Source organism: Crocuta crocuta, unplaced genomic scaffold (genome assembly GCF_008692635.1).
Source record: "Crocuta crocuta isolate KB4526 unplaced genomic scaffold, BGI_CrCroc_1.0 scaffold143, whole genome shotgun sequence".
NCBI lineage: Eukaryota > Metazoa > Chordata > Mammalia > Carnivora > Hyaenidae > Crocuta > Crocuta crocuta.
This window is the reverse complement of record NW_027529175.1, coordinates 3,856,831-3,882,237: the sequence shown is the minus strand read 5'-3', so window position 1 is coordinate 3,882,237 and position 25,407 is coordinate 3,856,831. Positions and strand designations below refer to the sequence as shown.

The following is a 25,407-nucleotide window of genomic DNA, read 5'->3' as shown; positions in this document are numbered from 1 at the left end:
CGTCCTGTGCACAGCAGTCAGGCTGGGAGGCTGGGTCCTCCTGTGTGGCCCCTGCCCAGATTCTGCTGCCCGGTCCACACACCTGGCAGAGAGGTGACGGGCAGCTGTGGTCATCCTGCCCCTCGCGTCCCCTCCTGCCAAAGTTTACCTGGACAGAGAAGCCCTCTGGAAAGGCCACAGGAATCCCACAAATACGGTGACAGAATATACTGCCTTTTTGGGTGCAGATGTAGCGCAGGCTGGACAGGGCAGAACCCGGACGCCTGTTTGCATTTTGTCCTCTTACCCGTGTCGGGCCTGGGAGGTGACAGGGTGGTGCGGGGGTGTCCCCGAGAGAGACTGGCCGCCGGACTCCTCGCCAGGAAGATGAGGTCAACCATCTGGCCATGCCACACTATCAGTTAGCAGTCCCGTCCGAGGGGACAGAGGTCACATGAGAAACCGGCAATTTGAGAAGCCATAGAATTTAATATTTTGACCCCTTTGGGTAAATGTTTTGACATGTTTGAAGGAAGATAAAAAGAAGGAAAAGGAACTCACACTTTTTTAGTGCCCCCAGTGTGCCAGGTGAACTTCCTTTTCAGGTGAGGAAATTGGGGTGCAGGGTGAAGCAGGCACTTGCCCGAGGTCTCAGAGCAGTGAGTCGGTTGCTGGGTGGGAATGTGACTCAGTAGTCACGGACTGCTCTTGGCTTCCTCCCTGCCCCTGTTCCTTCCTCCCACTTTCCTCCTCCCCCACCCCCCACCGGCATCTGTCACCGCTGCCTGTCTCCCCGCAGAGCCAGATGCTGGCGGGGGTGGGCGTGGCGGAGGGGGAGGTCAGCAGCAGAGGAAGTGTTTCCTGCCAGGTGTAGTGAGGCTGAGGGAGGCCGCTCCAGGCCCAGGGGGAGGCGAGGTGGAAGCCAGGTTCAAGACCGGACCATACGAGCTCTAGGTGCTCTGCCCACCCTCTGTCCCGCAGACTCCGCCCACCCTCCGTCTGCAGACCGCATCAGCGGATGGGCATAGCACGTGCAGAGAACCACATCCACAACCGAACCCCAGGTTTACAGCCTGGCTTTAAGCAAGGCCACACTTCAGTTGTCCCAGCCTGATGGAAATGGGTCGGTTTTAAAGTAGAGATTACCGTGTCTTCCTCCATTGCAAGGGGGAGAGGGTATAACCCACTAATTCAGCTGCTGGGCCCTGGAACCTGACGGGCCATGGTTCAGTGTTGCTATCCATGAACTCTGTGACCTTGGGAAGTCAAGGGATCCCCCGAGCCTCCATCTCCTCATATGTAAAATGGACGTAATAATAGATTTCCCTGCATATCAACGAGGCACAAGAAGAGACTCTACCTCTTAAGGTTGTTTGTTGGAAGGACCCGAAGGCTTCTCATACGGTGTCCAGCAGATACGTGGTCCAGAAACGCCCGGGAAGTTAACAAATGCTGACTGACTTCCACATTGCTCTGTTTAGGACATGATTCTAGGAACCAGAGCCAGGCAGGGAATTCTCATTCTCGGCCCCTGAGAATGGAGAGATGAGCAAGATATAGTCCTGTCCTGTAGGAAGGATGGGGCAGGAAGACAAGGGAGCATGCAAGGCATGGTGTCCGTGCGCTGGTCCGGAGCATGGCCCCACAGTCTAGAGAGCAAGTTCTTCTTGCAAGGATAGAATGTCTAAGAACCCTCAGGAAAAGAAACCAGATCATAACAAAGCGAATGCTACGTTCGCTTCACAGAGGCTCATGGCCATCAAGTAGCCCGTAGGGATGTGGCACGAGAGGAAATCCAGCGCTGAAATAGAAATAAAGAGGTGTATGGGCCACTAATGGAAGTCTTGTTGTTCATGTCGTTGTTTCAGACAGTAAAATGAAGGGGCCGGGAGTGGCTCCATCGCAGACTCCGGTTCTTTCCAAGAGTAACGTGGACAGCTACTTTATAACCGCAGAAGAATGCCTGAAGCACTTCCCGCAGAGACTGAAGGAAGCCTTCCGGGTAAATTATGACCCGTCTACTGCTTGGCTTATCTGGACCCCCCCCCCCCCCACCCCACTTGGCTCCCAGCCATTCAGCCATGCTGGCCGGGCCTCCTGGAACCCCATCATGCGCCGCTCATCACGGGACACAGCGCCTCTCTCCATAGACTTAGGTTCACCCCTTCTCCCCTTCCTGGGGAGGGGGCTCAGGCTTAATTCTGCAACCCCTCCTGTTCCGTGAGGTCCTTCCTCACTGCTGCTTTTCTCAAAGGCCTCTGAGCTCCTTCCTCACTGCCTCTCAAAGACCTTGGAGAAATATGGAGGGGGAGGGGAGGGCGGCCTGAGTTAACAGAGAACTTAGGATGCATTCATCCATCCTGTCCATGTCACCCATTTGCTCAGCGGACGCTTATGATATGCTGGAATTTTTGCTAAAGGCTGGAGATGAAAGACAGGGCTTGGTTCAGTCTAAGACACAGATGCTAAACAGATAGTTCAGACACACGGGGGTGCCTGTTGGAGAACAGCAGCATGCTACAGGGGCAGAGGGAAAAGACCCCACTAAGGAGGACTTCCTGGAGGAGGTGGCCCCTGAACCGGATCTCAACCCCCCAGCATGTGCTGGCCAGAAGAAGGAAAGAGCAAACAAAAGAAGAGGGAGCTTGCTCCAGGCAGGTGGTGGACAGGTCATGGGCGTGAGGGAGAAGCTCCCAGATTGCCGAGGTGGGTTGCATGTGGAAGCTATAATGGGTAAGACTGGAGAAACGGCAGCCATTTAAACCCAGAGGCAGGTGGACAATGACCTAAGCTGTTTATGTGTTGAGAAGTGAAAGAGAGCAATCGAAGGAGGGGAGATCAGTTTAATAAGCCGACCAGATCAGCTACAAAGCAGGGTGGAGGCCCCAGGGTGTGCAGGAACACGTTGGCAAGGAGGGGGTGAGTCCAAATGAGAAGAGTAGGGAGCAGCCTGGGGGTGGAGCCAGCTCCCGAGTGACGGGGGCCTTCCCTGCACCGACTGCCAGTTAGATTCATTTTGGTTACCAAGCTCCCATTTAAAAATGAGTATATTGACGATGACTGTCTAGCTTATGTTTGCAGGATGGCTCTCACTCAGACCCTTCTGTCCCGCCATCGGACCATGCATCCGTGTTCTTGGTTTGGGAAAGTATGGTCACCGTGAGCCTACATGGAGAGGGATTAGTCCTCAGCATTCAGTCTGAGCTAGTGCCCCACCCAGGGGAGCACGGAGCAGGCCAGGATCGTGCCGAGGGAGCACCGAGCAGGCAGGGATCGTGCAGAGGAGTGGGAGCCCAGTTTTCTGGCTGGAGGGCGAGAGGGCAGGAGGGGAAGCAGAGAGGCATTGGGAGCAAGGGTGGCCCAGAGGGACCCACGGCCAGCACCCCTCTGCTGTCTTTACCCAGGGTACTAACTCACCCATTCCTCTGCCAGCCAGCCTCCTTTCTCTGGCCTCTCCCTCCACCTGCCTCCTCTGCTCACCTTTCCCAGCGAGGGGACATAAAGGGAGCCAGGCTCTGTGCTGACACCATTGTTTTCCTATCTTTGGTACCCGTGCGGCTCGGTTACAGCGCACACACGTGCCATATTCCCTAATGACCTTTATTTTAAATAATTACCCAATGAACTGATTCGATGAGAATTCACTGACACCCACTCTGTCCTGCCAATAATTTATAATCTAGCGTTGAGACAAAGAAGTGAATCTCTAATCGCCAGGGTTTGCGTGATCTGTGCTAGGATCCGGGTTACTTCTGGGGCCACTGGGGATTTGCTTGTTGTCCTCACAGGTGTATAGTCATGAGACATGATGTGTGCCTTGATTTTTGAGTGAGAAGGGACAGTCACCTTACTTATTTTACTGAGTTCCTATTCGTAAGAAATTCCCAAGTATCTCTCCTCATTAATAATGAAAAACCCAACTTGGATAAGTTTAAAACACTATTACAGCCACTGCTGTTGTTTGCCTGGTAATTTTGTAGCCAAGTGAGGCCGTCTCAGCCCTCAGCTGAGGTTTAGGGACAAGGGCAATGCCAGGCGAGTTAGTCACACACCCACAGCTCAGGCCAAAGACCGTGAAGAGTTGAGGACGTAATTCATCATGACCCACTAAGGGACATCTTTTCCCCTGACTGTGGTATAGACACTCCTCACTTCACACTCCAGCCAGTGTTCTTCCTCGCCTTCATGTCTGCACATTCTGTTCCTTTGCCTGGGCTGCCAGTCCAGGCCCTTGCGTCAGTGGACTCCTACCCAGGCTCTGGTCTTTCTTAAGCACTCGGTCCTTCCAGCCGCCTGCAGATCTGGGGGGAGATCTGCTGCCAGCCCATCCCCCTCCAGTACAAGTGTGTGTGGACTTGTGATCCTAGGAGACCTTAGGGCTGAGTTGTTCCCAAATTGTCCACGGTAACTCAAACGGCCACCACAGTGGCCGCCACGTAATAGGTGATCACTGTGTATTTGCCGAGTGAATAAGAGACTTCACGTTACACGCGGGCGGTGAAGTGGAGGGATTGCATCCATGGCCTCCTTTGTTTAAACCCTCACAGTAGCCTATCAGGTAGGCGTTCGTGTTCCCATTTCACAGATGGAGAAACTGAGGGTCTGAGTTGGCATAGAAACTTACCCAAAGCCACATGTCTCATAGAGGTTGTACCAGGAGTTGGAACATCTACTTGACTCCAGTAAAATTAGGAGTCTTCATTCCGGGAGGCCGAAGACCAAGATGAGGGCCATGATGAAGGTTTTTACGTTTGTGAGGATCATAAACGTGGAGTCCATGGCATCTGGACTGCACCTGCCGTCCGGCAGCCCGGGCTGGCAGCGACCATGGCCTTCACACCTGTCTTCCCGCACCTGCCACACTGATGTGCCGTTACACTGGCAGACAGGCCTTTCTTCCCCAGTAGAGTGTTAGAACCTTCATGTCAGGGACCAGGCTGTAGCCCCCTGGTGGCTTGGTGCCCAGCACAGCGCCCGGCACACGGTAGGCGCCCAGGAAACGCTCCCTCTCCGTACCCACCAGCTCTCTTCCACAGGTGTTTCTTAAGCACTGCTCTGAGCTGGAAGTACAACAAAGGGCAGACCTGAGCCCAGGTCACGTGTTCACCTTCCAGAAAGGGACCAGACAGCGAAGGCACACATGGCCAGCTCGTCGGGTGGTGGCATGTACGGAGAGGGTCGAGAATGTTCCCTGAGGGGTGACGTTGGGGCAGACACACAGAGGGGTGCAGGTGCTGGGGGTGGGGGGGTCCCGGAGCCGCCCGAGGCAGGACAGCACAGGGCAGAGGAGAGAGGAGTGAGGGCAGACAGCTCACGGGGCTTGGGGACCGTGGCAGCATTTGGGGCCAGACTCTGCATGCGGCGGAGAGCCAGCAGGGTGAGCAGAGGAGCGACGGGCACTGACTTGCGCTGTGGTGGCTCAGGGGCAGGGGCTGCCAGCTCGTGTGAGCCTCCTGTGGACTCTGCGTAGAGGCAGTGGGATGGAGCTGAAGCTCTGAAGGGAGACACAACGGCCGTGTGCACAAGCCCTTGGGGGTCAGGGGTGTGGCCTGGGGCCCGTTTGGTTTGAAATCCCAGAAGAGATGCCCCAGCTCGGCCGCGGATGGGAGCACAGAGGGCGGGGGAGGGCCTGGAGGTGGCCTCCAGCCCCCAGCAAGTCCCTACCAGTGGCGCTGCTAGCCTAGAGGCCGCCAGGCCATGACACAGGAGCCTGCTGGACGGCGGTGGCCCTGGGAGGCACCTGGGAGGCAGGGGCGGCATTTTCCGTGGGCTCCTCTCTGTTTAGCACAGGGACTGCGTGTTAATCAGATGCTGAGTGAATGAACGAGTGAAGGAAAACACATCTTTCCACCAACAAAACATCTTAATTAAGCACTTGAGGTCTTGCTTTGCTATAAGCAATCTCTTACGGCAGATCCTGGGACATGAAGGTCTGAGTGCAGCACCTCCAGAGTCACCACATAAACCTCCCCAGGGTTTATTCGTTGGGTACTGATGGAGACGAGGGGTGCTGGGGCCACATCAGCCACTTTTCTATCCTGAGACCCTGGAAGTACATACGAGGGAATGGCCCAGGCAGAGCCCGTCCAAAGCCCCGGTGCCAGGCACCTGCTATATGGCTCCAGGCAACAGTAATAGTAACAAATAACATGCTAGGGCACCGAGAAAACATGCCAGGTGATTGGTATACACTAGTGTATTCACCCTCACAGCCAGCCCTGGAAAGAGGGACTTTCATAATCCCCGTTTTACAGATGAGAAAATGGAGGTACAGCCAGGCTAAATATCTTGCCTAAGGTTTCGCCAGTATTAAGGGGCAGGGCTGGGATTTGCAACTGCCTGCGGAGTGGCCCTCGGTGGCGCTGCGTGGCCTCTAAGTCACAGGCTCCCTCCCAGCCTCCATCTCCTCATCTGCGAGATGGGAATGGCAGTGCCCTCATGTGGCATCACCGACGAAGCAGGGGCACCCGTGCAAAGTCCCTCCGGCTCAGCAGACAGGGCTGGCTCCTCAACACTGTCACCAGAAACCGGGTTCTGGCCCCTAGATGGTCCCTCGGGGTGACACTCGGAACCACGCTTGTTTTCCTGTAGATATAAGTTGCCACACATCATGAAGCTTCTATAGAAATGTCGAGGGCAAGATTTTTATCTGTCCTGGAAAGCTCCAGCAGCCTCCTGCCATAAATGCAGAGAGTGGAAGGGAAAGGGAAAAGCCTTTCTTGACCCTGTCCCTGACTCTCTGCAGTAAAGGAGGGCACGGGACGAGGTGGTGTACCTTTCCTTGGGAAAAGCACATCACAGCAAGGATATTCCCGGAGGAGGGGAATGTTCAACAGGCAGTCACGGGAACACTGCCCCTTCCCCGCTCTGGAGAGGAGCCCGTCCACGGGGTGGGAAGCGTGTTGTGGTCAGGGTTTAGGAGGAAGTGCTTTGACGCTTGCATTTTGTTTTTAGGACCCCTACTCTGCCTTCTTTAAAATAGACACTGACAGGGATGGCATAATCAACATACGTGATATCCACAGATTGCTACTGCTCTTACTGTTCAATCTTAAAGACGACGAGTTTGAGCGCTTCCTGAGCCTTCTTGGCTTGAGACTCAGCGTCACACTAAATTTTCGGGAATTTCGAAATCTGTGTGAGAAGACATCTTTCAGAACAGACGACGCGCCTCAAAGACTCATCAGGTAAGAGCGCAGCGCGGCTGGGCGCCTTTGCCTGCGCGGGTCCCGTGCTCCCGCCATGCCCACAGAGGAGCGGGAGGAACGGAATTGTTTTGTCTTTTTTTTTTTTTTTTTGTGGCTCAAGAAAAACTACACAAGAACTATGCCTTTGATGCAGAAAGGCTAAAAGGCGTGGGTACAGATTAGAAGGTACAATGTGATGTAGCCACAGTGAGCGTCGTTTCTCCATGTCTCTGTGAATCATGCCATTCTTCTTTCCGAGCACACAACTACCATAAGTCCTTATATAGTCTTTTCTTTTGTAAAGCTGGGCTCAGAGCTACCTGGGTGCTGCCGGGCCTCGTGAGACCGGTTGGCACCCTGCCCTTTGAGCTGTGTGCACTCTAACGCTTGTCCAGAGAACACTGGTCCAGGCACTAACATGTCAGCCTTGGCAATCATGTGGCTCGAGGAACCAGAAAACACCTTCTGGTAATTGATGGACACTGAGTATCACGCCAGGCTTTGTTCTATGAACGGAAACCCATACGTCCACAGTGGGCCCTTGAATAACCGCAGGGTGCTTCAACTTGGCAGCTTGACTTCTATGTGGATGGGGGGTGGGGGGTAAATACAGTATAGTCCTGTAACTGTTTTCTCTTCCTTATGATTTTCTTAACATGTCCCCTTCCCTCGCTTGCTTTGTAGTAAGAACACAGTATATTATACATATAACATTCGAAATACGGGTTAACTGATTGTGTTACCGTAAGGCTTCCAGTCAACAGTAGGCTACTACTAGTTAGTTTTGGGGGGGGGTGTCAAAAGTTATATGGGGATTCTTGACTGTGTGGGGATTGGCGCTCCTAACCCCCGTGTTGTTCAAGGGTCGAGGGTACATCTTTTACTTTCTATAAATCTAGGGTCGGCCGGGCCAACTGTTTGGGGAGATACAAGGACCCCCCCCCCACCGCTACAGCTCTTTCCTAGGCAGTGCTCCACCCCTGACATCTGTCTATTCCTCCCTCATAGCTCCCATGCCAGCCTCCCTCACAGCGAGGAGGCGAGCCTGTGGATCAGCTGGACCACATTTGCCTCCTCCATTTCTCTCAGTAAGAGCCTACACCCCTTTAAGCAGTAACAGCAATACCAATACCATCTACCCCATTGAGATCTGTTGAGTGCCAACAGGCATGAATGAAATAGCCCTTCAGCCTCTCCTTGACCAATTATTATAAGTATAATATTACTATTTTTTTAACCCTACCATCCACTATGATAATACAGAGATGTGTTCTCTGCATGGTAGTAACATTCGCTCGGCTGTTTTACCCTATTCTTTCGCCAGGCTGGGGAGCTCCCTGGAGCTGAGAACCCCCAGAAGGCACCATTACTGAGCCAGATTACGCAATACTTGGCGAGGCTGTAGAGGCCCTCAGATACCGTTCTTCAGTTTTTCTCTCTGAATTCGCTGGTTTTATTTTGCCTGTACTTTAAGAAAAGCCAGCCAGAAAGAAAACAACTGCGGTCTCTTTCTAAGTGAGATGATCACATAACACGTGAATTGGACACCTGCTTCCAATTGCTCAAGTTCGGAGGAGCTTTAATATGAGACTTGATTGCTTAGCATTAAAACAATACAAAAATATCCCTCAGAAAGAGTTTTCTGGAGAATGTATGCAGAATGAACTTAGAAAATTTCAAGCACAAAGCGCAATCTTCCCATTCAAATGACTCAGCCTTCTTATTTGTATTCATTCCTTCGATCATGAAATATTTGCTGAGGGTCTGCCCCTGACGAGCTGTTGCCCCAGGGCGAGGTGCTGCAAAGATGAGGAAAGACTCCCTTTGAGGGACTCATGGTTGAATGTGGAACAGGTACAAAAATAAAGAGCTACCATGAAATTAAAGCATGTCTGGAGTGCCTCAGAGATAGGAGCAGCTAAGCCTGCTTGCGGTTGCACAGGAAAAGTGGGACATTTGAGTTGGGTCTTGAGGTGTGAGTAGGAGTTTGTCAGGTGCAGGCTGCACCATGGTGGTTCGAGGCCAGAGAAGAGTGTTTACGACACCTCAGAGGTGGGAGTGTGGAGCACATTCAGGAAATGGGGAGAGGACGCATGTGCAGAAGTGGCATGTGCCGTGGGGCATGGTGGGAGGGGTCCCTGGAGAGGCAGGCGGGCCTGCTGAGAAGGGGCTGGGGAGCCAGGCAGAGAAGTCCATCCTTTACCAGCAGAAAGGGTTTTATGCTGTGGAGGAAGGGGGTCACACTGAGCTGCAGGAAGACCCTTCAGCAGCCCTAGAGTAGAGAATGGATGGAAAGGAGGTGACCCAGCGTGGCTTCCAAGGATCTGGTGGAGATAGCTCAGTGACCCCAGCTCAGGCATTTGCTTTAGAAGGCCATGGCCTTAGAAGCCCTCCCATGGCCAGACTCCATGCCTTTGCTTCGAGAAGACATATCCTTTAATACTCTACAGGGAAGCCTTATCACGTGACTTGCCAGATGAAGGACCCAGGTGATGGGTGGTAGGCAGAGACGTGACCCCAGGCTGCCCATTTGGAGGGGCTCCTTTCTCTGTCTGGAGACCTCACCCTCCTGCACCTGGGGTGGAGACCGCCCCAACCTCACTTTTCTCCACCAGCCATACCTAAACACTATCCCTTTCTGGAAGCCATCCTGCCCTCTTGTTTGGACCCCTCTGCCTTCAGGGCCTTCCCTCTCCACCAGCATTATCACAGCACATACTTTTGAAAAATTTGAAGGTTCACAATTTTGTTGAAGAGAGTAAGACCATCTTGTTTGTTTCATAACTGCAAAACATTTTCATTTTTAGATGTAGAAGTGCCAATTAGAATGATCAGTCCAATGACCTGTTTCATCTCTCCATCATCAGTTGCCTTCCAATCTGTCCCCTTATTTAAAACGCACCCGCCTATCCATTTATCTACTGATAACCCACCTCAGTCCATTTTGGTTCATGGACATCATAAAAGATGAAACAACACCCTCACGTGCCCTCTTAGCAAAATTCGATGCTGCAGCTTCTTGTCCCCAAATATTGTATGATCAGGTCCTTCCTGTTGAATGGCTAGCCGAATTGAAATGACAAATTTCCCTTTAGTTCTTAGAAAGACATCATTCGTTTGTCAAGAGATTTGGCTTGTCTGATCAGTCTCACCATCATCTCTGGAATCCAGAGTCCTGTTTCGTCTGTGCGGATGCCTCCTCTGGTTCGTCTGAATATTGGGAGATGTCTTCTTCCCCCAATTTTCTTCCCTTTGCCATTTGAACATGAAATAAGAAATCTGAATTTTTAGTTGTGTTTGATGAAAACTGACATAAGACTACAAAGAAGGTGTTGCTGTGTTCTTTTTATCTTCTTGAAAAATGATTGTTATACTTTGAGCAGTGCAATCAGGAAACTGGGGAGTGATTCGCTTCAAGATCATATCGTCAGCTAGGTGATTCCCTCGTTTTCTGTTTTCTTCTTACTGCTTTAGTCTCTCTCTCTCTCTCTCTTTAGTATAGTTGGAAATAATTAATTAAAGAGTAAATGATTGACCATTTCTTAAGCTAATTAAATCCATCTAGCAAAATTGAAATCAAGATCACTAAGACCCATGTATGTAAGAGGGTCCATGTGTATTGCAAGATAGAATGAGTTTTATCCCATAAAGAAAATAAGTAATTTTTTTTTTTTGTTCTTTGAAAGACCTAAGAAAAGCTGAAAGTCATGAATGCCAATTCTCCTCTACTTTCTGGATTATATAGAATTGTTATTTCTTTCTTAAGTATTTGGTATAACTCACCAAAGAACTGATCAGGTCCTTGGGTTTCCTTTGTTGGAAGGATTTTAACTATGAATCTAATTAACTTAATAGTTCAGTCATTCAGGGTCTCTATTCCTTCTTGAATGAGTTTTTGGAGTTGGTGCTTGTTTGGATATTGGTCCATTTCATCTAAGTTGTTAAATTTATGGGAATAAAGTTCTTCCAAATACTCTTCCCTTATATTATTTTAATATCTGTAGGTCTTTAGTGATATCTGTTTTTTCATTTCTGATATTTGATAGGTAATGTTTTCTCTCCCCTTTTTTTTGATCTGTTTAGCTAGAGATTTATCGTTTGATATTTTCAAAGAATCATCTTTTTGTTTTATTGATTTTGCTCTGTTGTTTTCTGTGTAATAGAAACAAATTTCTGTTTATTGGTTTATCCTCTTTATTACTTCCTACTTTCTTCTTGCTTTGAGCATAGTTTGCTCTTCTTTTTTATTTTCGTAAGTTTGAAAACTCAAATTTTTTATTTGACTTCTTCTTTTTCTAATAGAAACCCTGAAGGCTATAGGTTTCCTTATAGGCACTGAGCTGGCTACATTCTACAAACTTGAATCTATTACAGTCGTAAGTAAGTTTCTTTTTTTTTTTTTTCACAGTTGTAAGTTTCATCCACTTCAAAATATCTTCTAATTTCCCTTGAGAGTTTCTTTTGGATCCACAATATTTAGAAGTGTATTTCTGTCAATTTCAAAATAAGTCCCTGGTTTCCAGCTACCTTTCTGTTTTTGATTTCTAGTTTAATTCTGTTGTGGCCAGAAAACATACTTTGTATGATTTTAATTCTTTTACATTTGTTCACCTTTATCTTATGACCCTAGAGATGGTCTACATTGGTGAGTATTCCATGGATACTTGTTGAGAATGTGTATTTGGCTGTCGTTGGGTGAAGTGTGCCAATGAGATCAGGTTCAATGGCAGCATTCAGGTCTTCTGTGTTCTTGCTTGATGTTCCATAACTTACTAGAGAGGAGTGTTGAAGTCCCCACCAATAGTTATGCACTTGTCTATACCTCCTTCTAGTTCTATCCATTTGTACTTTATGCACTTTGGAAAGGAGAAAAATATTGTATTTATACTTGCTCTTTCTGCTTCTCTTCCTTTATTTCTAAAGTTCTAAGTTTCTCTCTGCTATCATGTTCCTTCCTCAGAGAAGCTTCCTTCCTTGGGTCTTTCAGAGCATGTCTACGGGAGACAGGTTGTCTTAGTTTTCCTTCACTGAGAAGATCTCTCTTGCTCCTTCATTCCTAATGGACATTTTTGCTGGGTATAGAATTCTGGGCTAACAGTTCTTTTCACAGCACTTTAAAAAAGCTGTTCCATTGTTTTCAGGCCTTCATGGTTTGTGCTGAGAAGTCTGCAGTCATTCAGATGGTCTTGACCCCTAGATGGCCCATGTCATTTTCCTTAGGTTACTTTCAAGATGTTCTTTCTTTGTCTTTGGTTTTCAGTAGTGTTAGTATGGTGTGTTTGAGCATGACTTTCTTTGTTTATCTTTCTTGGGGTTTACTGAACTTGAATTTGTAAGTCTATGTTCTTCGTCAAGTTTGGGAAGTTTCCAGCTATTATTTCCTCATGTTTAAACAATTTTTTTTTTTTTGGTATCAATCTCTCCCTCCACCTGTTGTGGTATCCCAATGACATGAATGTCAGACTTTTTGATTTTGTACCAAAGGTCCCTTATAATAGTCCCTGAAGATATAGTCTTCTCTTTTTTTTTCTGTTGATCAGATTGGATTAATTCTATTTATCTGTCTTCAGGTTCACTGACTCTCTCCTCTGGCATTTGTGTTCTGTCATTGAACCAATCCAGTAAATATTTTAAATCATTTATATTTTTCATTTCTAAAGTTTCTAAAGGTTCTTGTCTTCCCCCAGCCTTCTATTTTTGGCTCAGATTATCTGTCTTTCCACTTATTTTGAGGACATTTACTTCTACTTCATGGTTATAATAGCTGCTTTAAAATATGATAATTTCAACATCTGGGTCATCTTGGAGTCTGTTGTCTTTTACCTTGCAAATTGTTGAGATTTTCCTGGTTCTTTGTATATTGAGTTATTTTGGATTGTATCATGGACTTTTTAAATATTATATTATGAATGGGGCGCCTGGGTGGCTCAGCTGGTTAAGCATCCACAGTTATGATCTCACAGTTCATGGGTTTGAGAGCCCCATGTCAGGCTCTGTGCTGACAGCTAGGTCAGAGCCTAGAGCCTTCTTCGGATTCTGTGTCTCCCTCTCTCTCTGACCCTCCCCTGCTCATGCTGTCTCTATCTCTATCTCAAAAATAAATAAAACCTTTTTTAAAAATGTTATATTATGATACTCTGGCCCAGGTAAAACCCTCAGTTGTGTGTTGATTTGTATTTACTTATATTTTAGGCAACCAATCCAGTTAGGTTCAGACTGCAAGTCTTGACCTGCCTTCTGTGGTTTCCATGTCAGTTGAGTTTCATGGCCACTGCAGCACTATGAGGCCAGTGGGAGGGGAGGAGGGCAAATCTTCAAAGTCCTCACTACACAGCAGTCAAGTTCTCAAGGCTTCTGTTGTACTGCTTTGGGTTAGTTTCACACGTGAGCACAGCAGAAGTGACTCTGGAGCTTCCTGAACAGATTTGGGCATCCTGTTTTTCTGCCCTTTCCTATGATTTCTCCCCACACTTTCCAGCCCCTGGAGAGAGCCCCCCTTTCCCCCCCCCCTCCTTTTTGGCCTTCTGGCTGGAAACTCTTAGGTTTGGGCCTATCTGTACTGTTATATGCTTCCTATGACTGGGTCCACCTCCAGGGCAACACAGGGAAAGGAAAACAATAACGTGGATAATGTGGATAATGTGGATGCCTTCACACTTGAGCACAGAGTGTGTCCTCTGGTGAAAGAGAGGAGTTTTTGTTTTAGGCACTTACTCAGCCACTACTGTTGCTGACTATGTCATGGTAGTGTAGTTTTGTATCTTGGAGTCCTTGGATCAGAACAGGAAGGGTGAAAAGAGACAAAGGAAGGGGCGCCTGGGTGGCTTAGTCGNTAAAAAAAAAAGAAAAGAGACAAAAGAGGCATTCTACCCCCATATTCTTTGTACTTCAGGGCTTTCCTTCCTGGTTCTTTGGTCAGAAGAACAGACTTTCTTTTGGAGCTTTTTTGGCCCATGCCAACTGCATAGTTCCAGAAGTAGGACTGTCCTTAAGCCCAAGCTGGGAATATGGGTGGTAAAGAACCCATGAAACTCACACTATATCAGCCATTCTTCAAATTTTCATTTCCCTCTCCATTGTCCTTTCTTTTTTTTTAATGTTTATTTATTTTTGAGAGAGAGAGAGACAGAGCATGAGCAGGGGAGGGGCAGAGAGAGAGGGAGACACAGAATTCAAAGTAGGCTCCAGGCTCTGAACTAGCTGTCACCACAGAGCTTGACATGGGGCTCGAACCCACAAGCCGTGAGATCACTACCTGAGCTGAAGTCGGACGCTTAACTGACTAAGCCACCCAGGAGCCCCTCCATCATCTTCCTATTACTTTTTAGTGTCCTCAGAGTTACTTTTTGTATTCTGTCAAGAGTTTTTAGTTGTAATCAGTGGGGGAGAGAGGATGCAGTATGCCTTCTCCATCTTAACTGGGGCAAGAGGCGCATTTCAGGACTCCTGCCCTGCCTGGAGGCTAGTCCTTGCGATCATACAGCTGCCTCATCACCATTCATGCCTCAGAGAGCCTCTCCTTGACCTTCTTAGCTGAAGCCTTCCCTCTCACCCATTGCCCTTCGTCACATTCAGTATCTGAAGTTATCTGATTCATTTATTTTTCCACGTGTTCGCTGTAAGTTCCCACAATCACGGTATGAGCTCCTTGAGGATGTGACCTCTGTCCACATCTCTGGTCAGTGTGGACACAACCCAGAGCAGCACAGAGTAAGAGGTCGTATATGTTTGTCTCTAACAGACTGGCTGATGACATGGCTGAGTCTGCCTGACTATCAAGATCTAAAGAGTCAGGCAATAGAGGGAATCAGTAACTTTTAGAAAAGGCCATAGAGAAATCTTCTGACCTCTCTCGAAGAGACAAGTAGATAGAATGGGATGGGGAGAAATGGGTGGGAAAATCATAGGAGTCCCTGGTTTGAGGCTGGCTCGCTAAGAAAACAATCAAGATTTATGGCTTCAAAAAGAAATTGGGTTGGTGGAGGCTGTTTAGACATGGTTAGGTAATAGATCAGTTAGGTACGCTGACTTTGCAGACACACAACACTCCCCTCAGAATCTCCATCCTTTGGGGGAGTTCAGGTGAGTCCTGTGGGTGCAGGTTGGATTTAGGAGGAACTCAAGGTAAAGGCAGAGGGATATGCATCAGTATCAGGGCCTACAGTCCTCTTAAGCAATAATTGTGAAAATGCAACCTAATCCCACCACCCTTCCAAAACATTTAGTGGTGAACTGGTGACAGAGGATTAGACTGGGGGACCTTTGGATCCCTTTCCACCCTTGAAGTTCCATGATTCTGTGAAGTCCAGTAGGCAGTTGGAGAGAGATGGAACGGAAAAGTAGGTGAGGCGATTATAGCACTAGTGGTACAGATGTAGGGGTAAATGGCATCAAAGTGTGGTTGGGGACATGAGAGGGTTGACCTCTAGGAAGAGTAAATAAACTTCAGGATGGAAAGAGAGAGGGGTGGTCAAGGGTCGAGGGAGCTGGGGAGGGAGGGAAAATCACACTGACGGGAGGCACACCTTTGCCTGGCCCCGGGATGCGTATTCCAACCCGTGTGTCATTTAACGGGCAGCCTGATGAAGGCAACCAGAGCAGGGAGAGATGGCCGATAGGGGCATGTGGGACAGAGAAGTCAGTGAAGACCCCTGGTTTCAGCAATAGAGAAGGGACTGGTGAGTTTCAAGGCTGGGGTGAGGGTCTCAATAAAGGGAGGTGTGCCAGCCATAGTTCACCCTGTCCCCCCACGAGCTGGCATTTTCCAGGAGGGAAAATGAAACTGGGCAAGCCCTCACTTGATCTGTTTCAACAGTAACGAAGGAAGAGGGAAGACACCCTACCCAGCCTGCAGCAAGTCCTCATCTGAGTAAATCCAGGAATTTGTGTTCACCAAACTGCGGGAGTCACGGTTTATGTAAATCGCCAAAGTGGCGCTGCTTAAAATAAGACGCTTTCTATGTGGCCCAGCATAGCCCAGTGCGGGTTTCTGGGGTAATCATGGATACCAATGCACTTGGGGACCAGAGGGCGCTGTGCGCTGTCAGTCACCAAGGAACTTGAGGAGCGGCCCAGGACCGTTGTCTGGGAGCAGCGGAGTTTGTTGGAAGGGGTTAGAAGGAGAAGCCACACGAAGAGCAATTTTCCTGCTTGCTTTGTTGATTGGGGTCGCTGTGACCTGGCCGTCTGCTTCGGAAACGCATGCCAGAGCGGACGTCCAGGGGAGCCTTGTCTGGTGCGCGAAAGCCGCAGGCTCCATTTTTCCAGCCTTCACACCGAGCCTGGCGCTCCAGCCGCACACGGTCAATGCTGCATTTGCTGTGGTGAAACAGAAATGCTAAGTGGAAAGAGGATCCCAGGTGCGTAGAAACCAGAGGCGGCCCTCACCCCTTTGAAGTGTGATAGTTAACGGATGGTGGAGTTAAAGGGATAGCAAACCCGTGGCTTCAGATGAAAACAAAAGTGGTCATGAGAAAGGAGAGAGCCGTGGCATCAGGCAACCAAGTCTGAATGGCTCCCAGGTACTGGCTGTGTAATTTGTTACTAAATCTCCGGAGAACGCAGCTTCCGCTTGTACAAAGTGGGGTGGTAATGCCAGCGCTGCCGGGAAAACTCCAGATTCTGCGTGTCACCTGACTGGCAGTGCTCAGCACCCACTGGTCACTGAGTTCGTGGTGGCCATCGCTACCCGAGAAACCCACACAGTGCCACATACAGAGGGTCACGTTCTAAGCGGCCCTTCTAGGGGGATCGCGTAAACCCTTGACTTCCGTCGTCTAGAACACACAAATCCCTGCATTTTCTCAACTGGCTGCACACTGGTTGATTTTAGGCTTTTTTTTCTTATATGCAGTTCATTTGCAGAAGCATAAATAATACTTCTTTAAAGGGGCTGCGTAGGGCTTGCTTGCTGTCCATCCTCCAAGCTGGTTTTCTGGGGACCCTTAAGGAGAAAATTAAATGTCTATGGGCCCCAGTCCTGTGTCGCTCTTCTTCACTCTTAAGCAAGATGTGCTTACCACCCAACGCGCCTGTGAATAAACGTGCGTTCCAGGTGGGGGTCTTGGATGCGATCCTATTTCAGAAAACTGTCGGGTGATGGTTTTGCCAGAGGAATGTGTTGCGTGCTCTTGCATCTTCAGGGAAAATAGCTCAGGGGCAGGTCTGGATGTGGAACAAAGCTCAAGTTCCCAGAAAGGGAGGGACAGGTGCCCTTAGGAGCCAAATAACTACAAAGAAGTGGGGGAACGTTTGTACAGATTTTATCGCCTCCCCTCCCCCGCCCCTCCCTCCCCCCCCAGAGTGGAGGAATCCCAGACCCAGCCTCAGAGGTAAGCACGGGGCATTTTTTTAAAGTGCACCCATCACCCTATGAGGAAATAAACAGAATTTTGGTCATTTTCCATACCCGTGAGCCCAACCTTCGAACAGTAGCTGGGACCCAGTAAACGATGTTTCCCTATTGTTTCCGAAACGTTTGTCAGTCCGCATTATTATTCCAATCTGCGAATTCAGAAATAAAAGTTTTTGGTTGTTTTCTTCTGAAGACGCTTAACTGTTCTATCGTGGGCTTTTTTTCCCCCTTCTGAGATTAAATGAGCCCCATTTGTTTTGTGAGCTGCAGAGAAAGTTGAACAGTATTTATCTGAAAATAAACAAGGACTTATAAAATTTAAGAAGACTTCTCTAACATGCAGCTGGGGAAATAAGACTGTATTTTAAGAATTAAGTTAGACCAGATGTGAAATAACAGACTTTAATGGTATCTTTGAAACAAACAGGGATGGGGAACCCCTTGGGAGATTGATGAGTCCATTAAATTTAAACACGGTTACTTATTTATTTTTTTTCTTTTTAAGACCCAAACAGAAGGTCGCCGATTCAGAACTCGCTCGTGAGCAGGCCCATCAGTATCTTGTTACCAAAGCAAAAACCAGATGGTCAGACTTATCTAAGGTAAGAAAATGGTAATTTCCTCACAAGGAGAGGAAATCTATTTCAGTGTTCCCAGCTCACTGGGACAATCAGGCTGTTTAGATCCTGGCACCGAGCTGGGGAAACACGTGCTATATACCCAACTGGTGATTCCTTTTATTCCTAAAATACTGCTTCAAAATAAATTCTCCCATTCGAGGTCAACCGATGTTAAGAAAAGTGAGCATTTGTAGGAGTTATGTGGCCGGAAAGTCTCAGGTTTGATATGAATTCAACATTGTAATGAGAGAAAGGGCACTGTCATATTATTTTTACCCAGTTAAAAACCTGCATTTGTGTTAGGTGGTATTTCTTCCTGTCTTCCACGGTGATTCACTTGGAAGGTGAATGCTGTAGACGGGCAGTCGTGTGAACCGGTGTGGTGGGAAGATGGGGACGTACTGTGACAGCAGCACCCACAGGACAGTGCTGCTGAGCCTTCAGGACTGAGTCCATCCAGAAATGGATGGTCATTATGTAATGCAACAAGGACACAACGCCTTCACCTTAGGATGTGTCTTTAAAACTGCACTCTGGAAGAATTTTCATTTCTTTTTTTTAAGTTTATTTTAGTTTGAGAGAGAAAAAGAGAGAGAGCGTGTAGGGGAGGGTCAGAGAAAGCAAGAATCCTACGCAGGTTAGAGCCTGATGTGGGGCTTGATCTCACGAACTGTGAGATCATGACCTGTGCTGAAATCAAGAGTCGGACGCTTAACTGACTGAGCCACGCAGGCGCCCCAGAAGGATTTTCACATTATCGTGAAGAATGCTTCCACTTTGTTTCTTTTGGTCATTTTCTTTCAATGTTCACCTCTCCCGGCCTGTGTCCAAGGTGAGGTTCTGTCTTGTCAGACCTGTGCCCCGCCCCGGGGCTGCCTCTCCCCAGTCCCCGGCCGTCAGAGTTGACTGTGCGGCCCAGAGTGGCACAGCACACCGACGAGGCCTCACTCACCCACGGGCAGGGCTGGCCTTCCTGAGCTTCCTCCGGCATCCGGGGCCAGCCCGGGGCTGTAAGCCGCTGGGAGAGGGCAGGGCACACTGAGTGCCACCCTCCTCCACGGCCCCCACCCCAGCTCCTCTGGGCCTGCCTCTCCCCCCCCCCCGCCCCNCCGCATCCTCTGCCCGCTCTGCCTCCTGCCCCTCTAATGCCCCCTCTGCTGGTGCTGCTCTCCATGGACCCAGGGGCTCCCAGGGCCCCTTCCAGGACCTTCCTAGACTCGCCCCGGCCCACTCTGGTTTACACAGCACATCTCCAGGGTACGTGGGTTTGTGCTGTGGGCTCAGTGGTAATGAAGGCCCATCTTCATCCACCCTTCAGAGCTCACAGACCCGGAGAGGTGGTGGGTAAGAAGCAAGAGCAGGTGATTAACAAAGCAGGCAGGCGCGGCGGGGGTGGGGACATGACCAGGCTGCTGCAGGTCTCTGTTTCCGCCAGTCGCGCCCATGCTTCCTGGAGTGCTTCCTCCTCGGCTCTCCCACGGCTCTGTTGGGCCGCCTCCACCCCCTGCCTGCACCTGCCCCCTTTGGGGCTCGGTGGTCCCTCTCTGTCTGTGTTCACTCCTGTGAGCACGTCCTCTCCCCTTGCCTCTCCACACTCTGTTTTTGTTTTTAACTTTATTTATTTAGAGAGAGAGAGAGTAGGGGAGGGAAAGAAAGAGAGGTAGAGAGAGAATCTGAAGCAGGCTCCAGGCTCCGAGCTGCCAGCACAGAGCCTGGCGCGGGGCTTGAACTCACGAAACCGTGAGATTGTGATCTGAGCCGACGTCAGACGCTCCACTTTGATTCCCATGGCCTCTCATAACCATCTTTATGCCTGATGTTCTGCAGCACCCCAAGTGTGTTTAGAGGAGGTGTGGGGACCCCGGAGTGCTCTGCCGCTAAGCCAGCAGCCTGGGGTGTGCCCCTTCCAGAAGAGAGCCTGGTGGAAGTGTGGGGAGGGGAGAAAACCCAGAGGCTTACAGAGGCAGAGGAATCAGCAGGAGTGTGTGAAGCCACTTTGTAGGGGGGTCAAGTGTCGCTCACGCCGGGCCCCACCCCTCCTGCGGACCCCCGCAGGACTGAATGCCCCTGGTTCTATCGGACATCTCTGCCGCTCTGTCCGTTTATTTTGAACAAAGCTCTGAAGGCATCCGTTCAGAATTCTAAACCTGCAGAAAGTAGGGCGACGCACAGATAAGATGAGCAGCATTCATGACGGATGCCTGGTGACCAGGAGAGTGTCCTCATTCCGGCCAGCGCAGCCTTGCCCTTTACTTCCAGGTCGTGGCAAGGGTGTGGCGTCTGTCTCCCCTCTGGGCCTTTCTGCGAGGGTCCGCCAAACAGGACCTGCGAGTATCGGAAAGGACGTGGTCTCCAGTACCTGCATTAGAAACGTGAACAAGGAGTCAGGTTCTTGTTCTCAGCGAGGGTCCCCAGTAGCCACTCAGCCGGTGTCCCCAGGACACCACCAGCTGAATTCATGGACGCACGCAGCCGTCGGCCTGTGCTGGGCGGCTGAGCACGTTTGCTGCTGTTTAAGTTTGTTTGGAAAAAAAGTGCATTGATTTGTTCAGCAAACACTCTAATGAATTAACTGTGCATGGTTGCAAGATCTTTAATAAAGACACAGTGACAAAAAGAAAAAAAGACACAGTCTCTGTTCCCAAGAGACTTGTTGTATAAATACCAACAACAGCACTGAAGAATTGTGTTATAATTGAAGTAGCTTGTTTTTAAGCTTGTTTCTTAAGTTGTGACTCTACAGTGGAATGTAATAGTGATATATATAATAATATAAATTATATAATAATATATTATGAATTGTATATGACATATAATAATACATATTATATAATATATACTAATATATAGTAATATGTGACATATGCTCTGTGTAATATGTGTGTGTTTGTATGTGTATAATATGCATGAATGTGTATAGTATATATACCAATACATATACAATAATAATATATATGCACAGTTTAGGTGAGTTTAAGGTGGTCACCGCATATCCTGGGTCGTATCCCACTGTGCAACACCATCCAGATGGAAGAGGAGCACATTGTCAATGTCTCAGCGCTGCACACACTTGGTGAAAGGGCCAGGCGGTGACTCGCCTTGGCTCTGGGGGCCAGGGCTTTACACACAACCACTCAGCTCCGCTGGTGCTGGTGGCCCTTGGCACTGTCCGACTTGACTTCCCCGTGGCGGATGCGTAACAACACGTCATCGTAGGTTTAGGTGGCGTGTGTTGGTTACTCATGAGGGTTGAATATCTTTTCATTTATTCCTGAGGCGGGTTTCCTTTCTCCGCGAAGTGCCTGCATGTTAGTTTTCCTACCGGACCGTCTGACAATTTCTTATTGGTCAATAGGAACTCGTACCACAGTCTGACTACTTGTCTTTTGTAAATGACACATGGCGCGAGTCTAATTTCAGTGTGTGTTCTGTGTTCACACCCTTTTCATATGATATCTTTTGGTAAATATAAGTTCTTTAAAAAAATTTTTTAATGTCTATTCATTTTTGAGAGACAGAAAGAGACAGGGTATGAGCAGGGGAGGGGCAGAACGAGAGGGAGACACAGAATCCGAAGGAGGCTCCGGGCTCTGAGCTGCCTGCACAGAGCCAGACGCGAGGCTCGAACCCACGAATTGTGAGATCATGACCTGAGCTGAAGTCTGACGCCTAACTGCCTGAACCATCCAGGCACCCCAAGTTCTTCTTTCTGATATAGTCAAATGTGTTAACACTTCACTGTAAGTCTTGCCCAAGAATCTGTGTTTCATCGGAAGTCATGAAGACCTTCTGGCAGCTTTTCGGTGAAGCCTTTCGCATCCCAGTCTTGAAATCTGCACAGCGTGTTTCCCATGAGTCGGGAGGCAGGGGTCCACTACCACTCCTCCCTTGGGAGACCCAGTCATCAAGCCCCTGTAAAGCCCACCCCTACCCCTCTCATCTCCGGTGTCACCGCTGTCCTGCCTCAGGGACCGTGGTGTCTCTGGGCTCCTCACTCTGTTCCACTGGGCACTTTGTCTGTCTTGGCACCCCTACTACATGGCTACAACCACAGCAACTCGGTCATGCGTCTTACTCAGCTGGCAGGCAAGTCCCTCCTCCTGTCCTTTAAGAGTTTATGAATCAGTTTGTCAAGTCCCACAAAGAAACAAAACGTACCGGGGTATTTGTTTGGAGAGAAATGCTGGCTTTACAGTTTTGAGCCTTCCAGTTCACGAACACAGTGTATCTCCATTTATTTTGATATTTTTAAATATCTTTCAATTAAGTTTTAGACTCTCCTACGTAGCGGTCTTACAGTCATTTGTAAGATTTACTCCCTAGAATGGGGCAGCTGTGTGGCTCAGTCAGTCGAGCGTCTGACTTTGGCTCAGGTCAAGATCTCATGTTGTGAGTTGAAGTCTGTCAGTGTAGAGCGCTCCCGGGATTCTCTCTCTCCTTGTCTCTGTCCCTCCCCCACTCTCACTCTCTCTCCCAAAATAAATAAGTAAATTAAAAAAAAAAATTATTCCTATGACTTTCTATTTTTGATGCTATTGTAAATATTACTTTAAACAATTTTTTTCTATGCCTAATATATAGGAATGTGAATGATCTTGCCTATTGACATGAAAACCAGACTTCTTGCTAAATTCTCTTGAAAGAGTAATTTATTCATGCATTCTTCCTATATATACAGCCATGTCACCTGTGAATAATGACAGCTGTCGTATTGTTATGCCTATTATTCCTTTTTCTTGCTTAACTACCCTGGCTGATACCTCCAGTACAATGATCAAAAGGGGGCAGCCGAGATGTTATCTGTTCGTGATCTTAAAAGGAATGTCTCCACCTTCATGTCCCCACCTTCACCGTGGAGCACGATTCCTGCAGAAGACTTTATAGACGTGCCCTTGCATCTACCTCACGGTGTCGTTATGAGGAGGGTCAGATGAGCGATCACTTGGAAGCAAGTTAGGTCCGTGCTGAGTGCTACGCGTTACCTGCTAGTCTGTGGCCCTCTTAACTGGCTGCAAATTCCCCAGCTACGTTTTGCATCCCTTGGGGACATTAAAAAGTTACCATACTGGGGTGCCTGGGTGTCTCGGCCGGCTAAGCATCTCACTTTTGATTTTGGCTCAGGTTATGATCTCATGGTTCACGAGTTCGAGCCCCACATCAAGCTCTGCTCAGAAGCATGGAGCCTGCTTTGGATTCTTCCTCCCTCTCTGCCCCACCTCCTGCCTCTCAAAATAAAAAAACTTAAAAAAATAAAGGAACCATATCATCACGTCATCAGAGCTGGGGTCTCATGCACCCCATCCCCGTCTTACAGCCAAAGGGCCGAATCTGCTGCATTGTCGAGGTGAACACCTCCGGCAGCGTGGACTACAGTCTCCTTCCCCAGGCTCTGACCCTCATTTCTTTTATTTTTTAAAAAAATTTTAACATTTATTTATTTCTGAGAGAGAGAGAGAGAGACAGAGTGTGAGCAGGGGAGGGGAAGAGAGAGAGGGAGACACAGAATCCGAAGCAGGCTCCAGGCTCTGAGCTAGCTGTCAGCACAGAGCCCGAAGCAGGGCTTGAACCCACGAACCATAAGATCATGACCTGAGCTGAAGTCAAACGCTTAACCAACAGAGCCCCCCAGGCACCCCTGGGACCCTCATTTCTAACAGCTCTTGAACCCAAGTGGTTGGCTGGGTCACACACCTGAGACCACTCGTCACCCAGAAACCAGCCCCTTCTGATTCACGACAGTTGTTTGCGTTTTGCTCGGTCACCTTCTTTACAGAAATGATGAGGGTATCTGGAACTTTGATGGAAAAGTAATTAAGCAGGTGGATGGGGAGAGAAACGTCTTCTATTGTTCCAGGTATTGACTATCGACAGTCCTTTAGACTGCCATGAACACATTTTATCGGTTACGAATGTTATCTTGTAATATTGCAGAATTTCATAGAAACCGACAGCGAGGGCAATGGCATTCTTCGGCGGCGGGATATAAAGAACGCGCTGTATGGTTTTGATATTCCTCTAACACCAAGGGAATTCGAGAAGCTCTGGATGAGGTAAGTGGCATCCGCGGGTCAACGCCCTTCTGTCCCAAGGGTCCTAGGCTACTGGCTGCTGCAAATTCAGCACCAGCCTTGCCCTGCTACTTGGGGCCATGGTGCGGGGCTATAGGAATGGTTTCCTCTGGCTGTGTCTGTCCCGTGCCCTTGTTCCCCATGGAAAACAGCCTTGGCGAAGGGGCTGGTCTTTGGGGACGTGGAGAATCAGGGTAAACGCTCCTCATCGATACCAGACTTAAGAGGTTTGCATTTCCAAAGAACCAGGAGTTCAAGCCCATCCTTGTACTGTTTTAGAAAGCGAAGTCACTCCCCAAAGACCTAATCCTAACCCAACTAGCTCAGCAGACAGTTCTGCCTCGGGGGTGGGGGGGATGCAGCCTCTCCCTGTCGCCTACAGATGGAATTCAATGTCGCACAACGGGTTTTTTTATAGGTAAGTAATTTGCTGAAAGAAAATAACCAAACTTTTGGCAACTCGGCGTGGTTTCCCAAGGGTGTCTTAAATGGAAAATAATATCTAATATCACTGACATTTTTCAAAACGTATTTTAGATTCCGCCGTTCTCGAATTGGCTCCCAGTTGCAGTATTTGCCCGCGTCGGGGCCCGGGTCCAGGTGCACGGACAATGCGGTCAATTTCCGAGTTCCAGACCCAGCCTTGAATTACCTCCATCCTCAGCATGTGCTGGTTGCCGCTCACGTCCCCGCAAGACTGCATACAGTGTTGTACATCCTCCCGGGGGCAGGCGCACAGAGCAGCTCATGTAATTTTTTAGCTTTTCATCTGTTCAAAGTGGAAGGCTAAAATGTTGGCCGAGTTTAGAATTAGGTGGGCTGTTTTGTGTCTAATTTAGGAAAGCAACTTGAAGTTCTTATAAAATCCTTATTTTTTTTTTAGATCAGTTCCAACACAGGGCCAGTTGAGGCTCTCATTCATATTCTCTTTCAGTAGATTAAATGAGTGGGTCCCACTGAGTAACGGAAAGGTTGGGGTCCCCAGGCACACGCATGGACCTCCCACTGTGTTGCCTTTTGGATGATACAAAGGCCACTGTGTGGTCTCGATACTCAGGGACCTGTCAGGGGACGCAAGCTGGCACCCACATGCGGGGGCACCGTGTCGCCTGTGATAAATGCCCAAGGAGGGAACATGTCGAGGGGAATAGGAAATAAAAGCAGGAGCACCTGGGGGGGGGGGGGGGGGGGAGGGGGGG

The 25,407-nt window shown here is 48.9% G+C and overlaps 1 protein-coding gene across 9 annotated transcripts in view; it reads left to right on the top strand.

Moving 5' to 3' along the window:
* The window catches only part of EFCAB6 (EF-hand calcium binding domain 6), a 239,973-nt gene that overhangs the window by 154,047 nt on the left and 60,519 nt on the right, over positions 1-25,407 (top strand). For all 9 annotated transcript variants that reach the window (XM_077757996.1, XM_077757994.1, XM_077757995.1 and 6 more), the window contains 4 exons: positions 1,848-1,981; positions 6,934-7,166; positions 18,026-18,122; positions 24,072-24,190. In XM_077757996.1, coding sequence (XP_077614122.1) covers positions 1,848-1,981; positions 6,934-7,166; positions 18,026-18,122; positions 24,072-24,190 — 583 coding nt within the window. The remainder of the gene's footprint in view (positions 1-1,847; positions 1,982-6,933; positions 7,167-18,025; positions 18,123-24,071; positions 24,191-25,407) is intronic.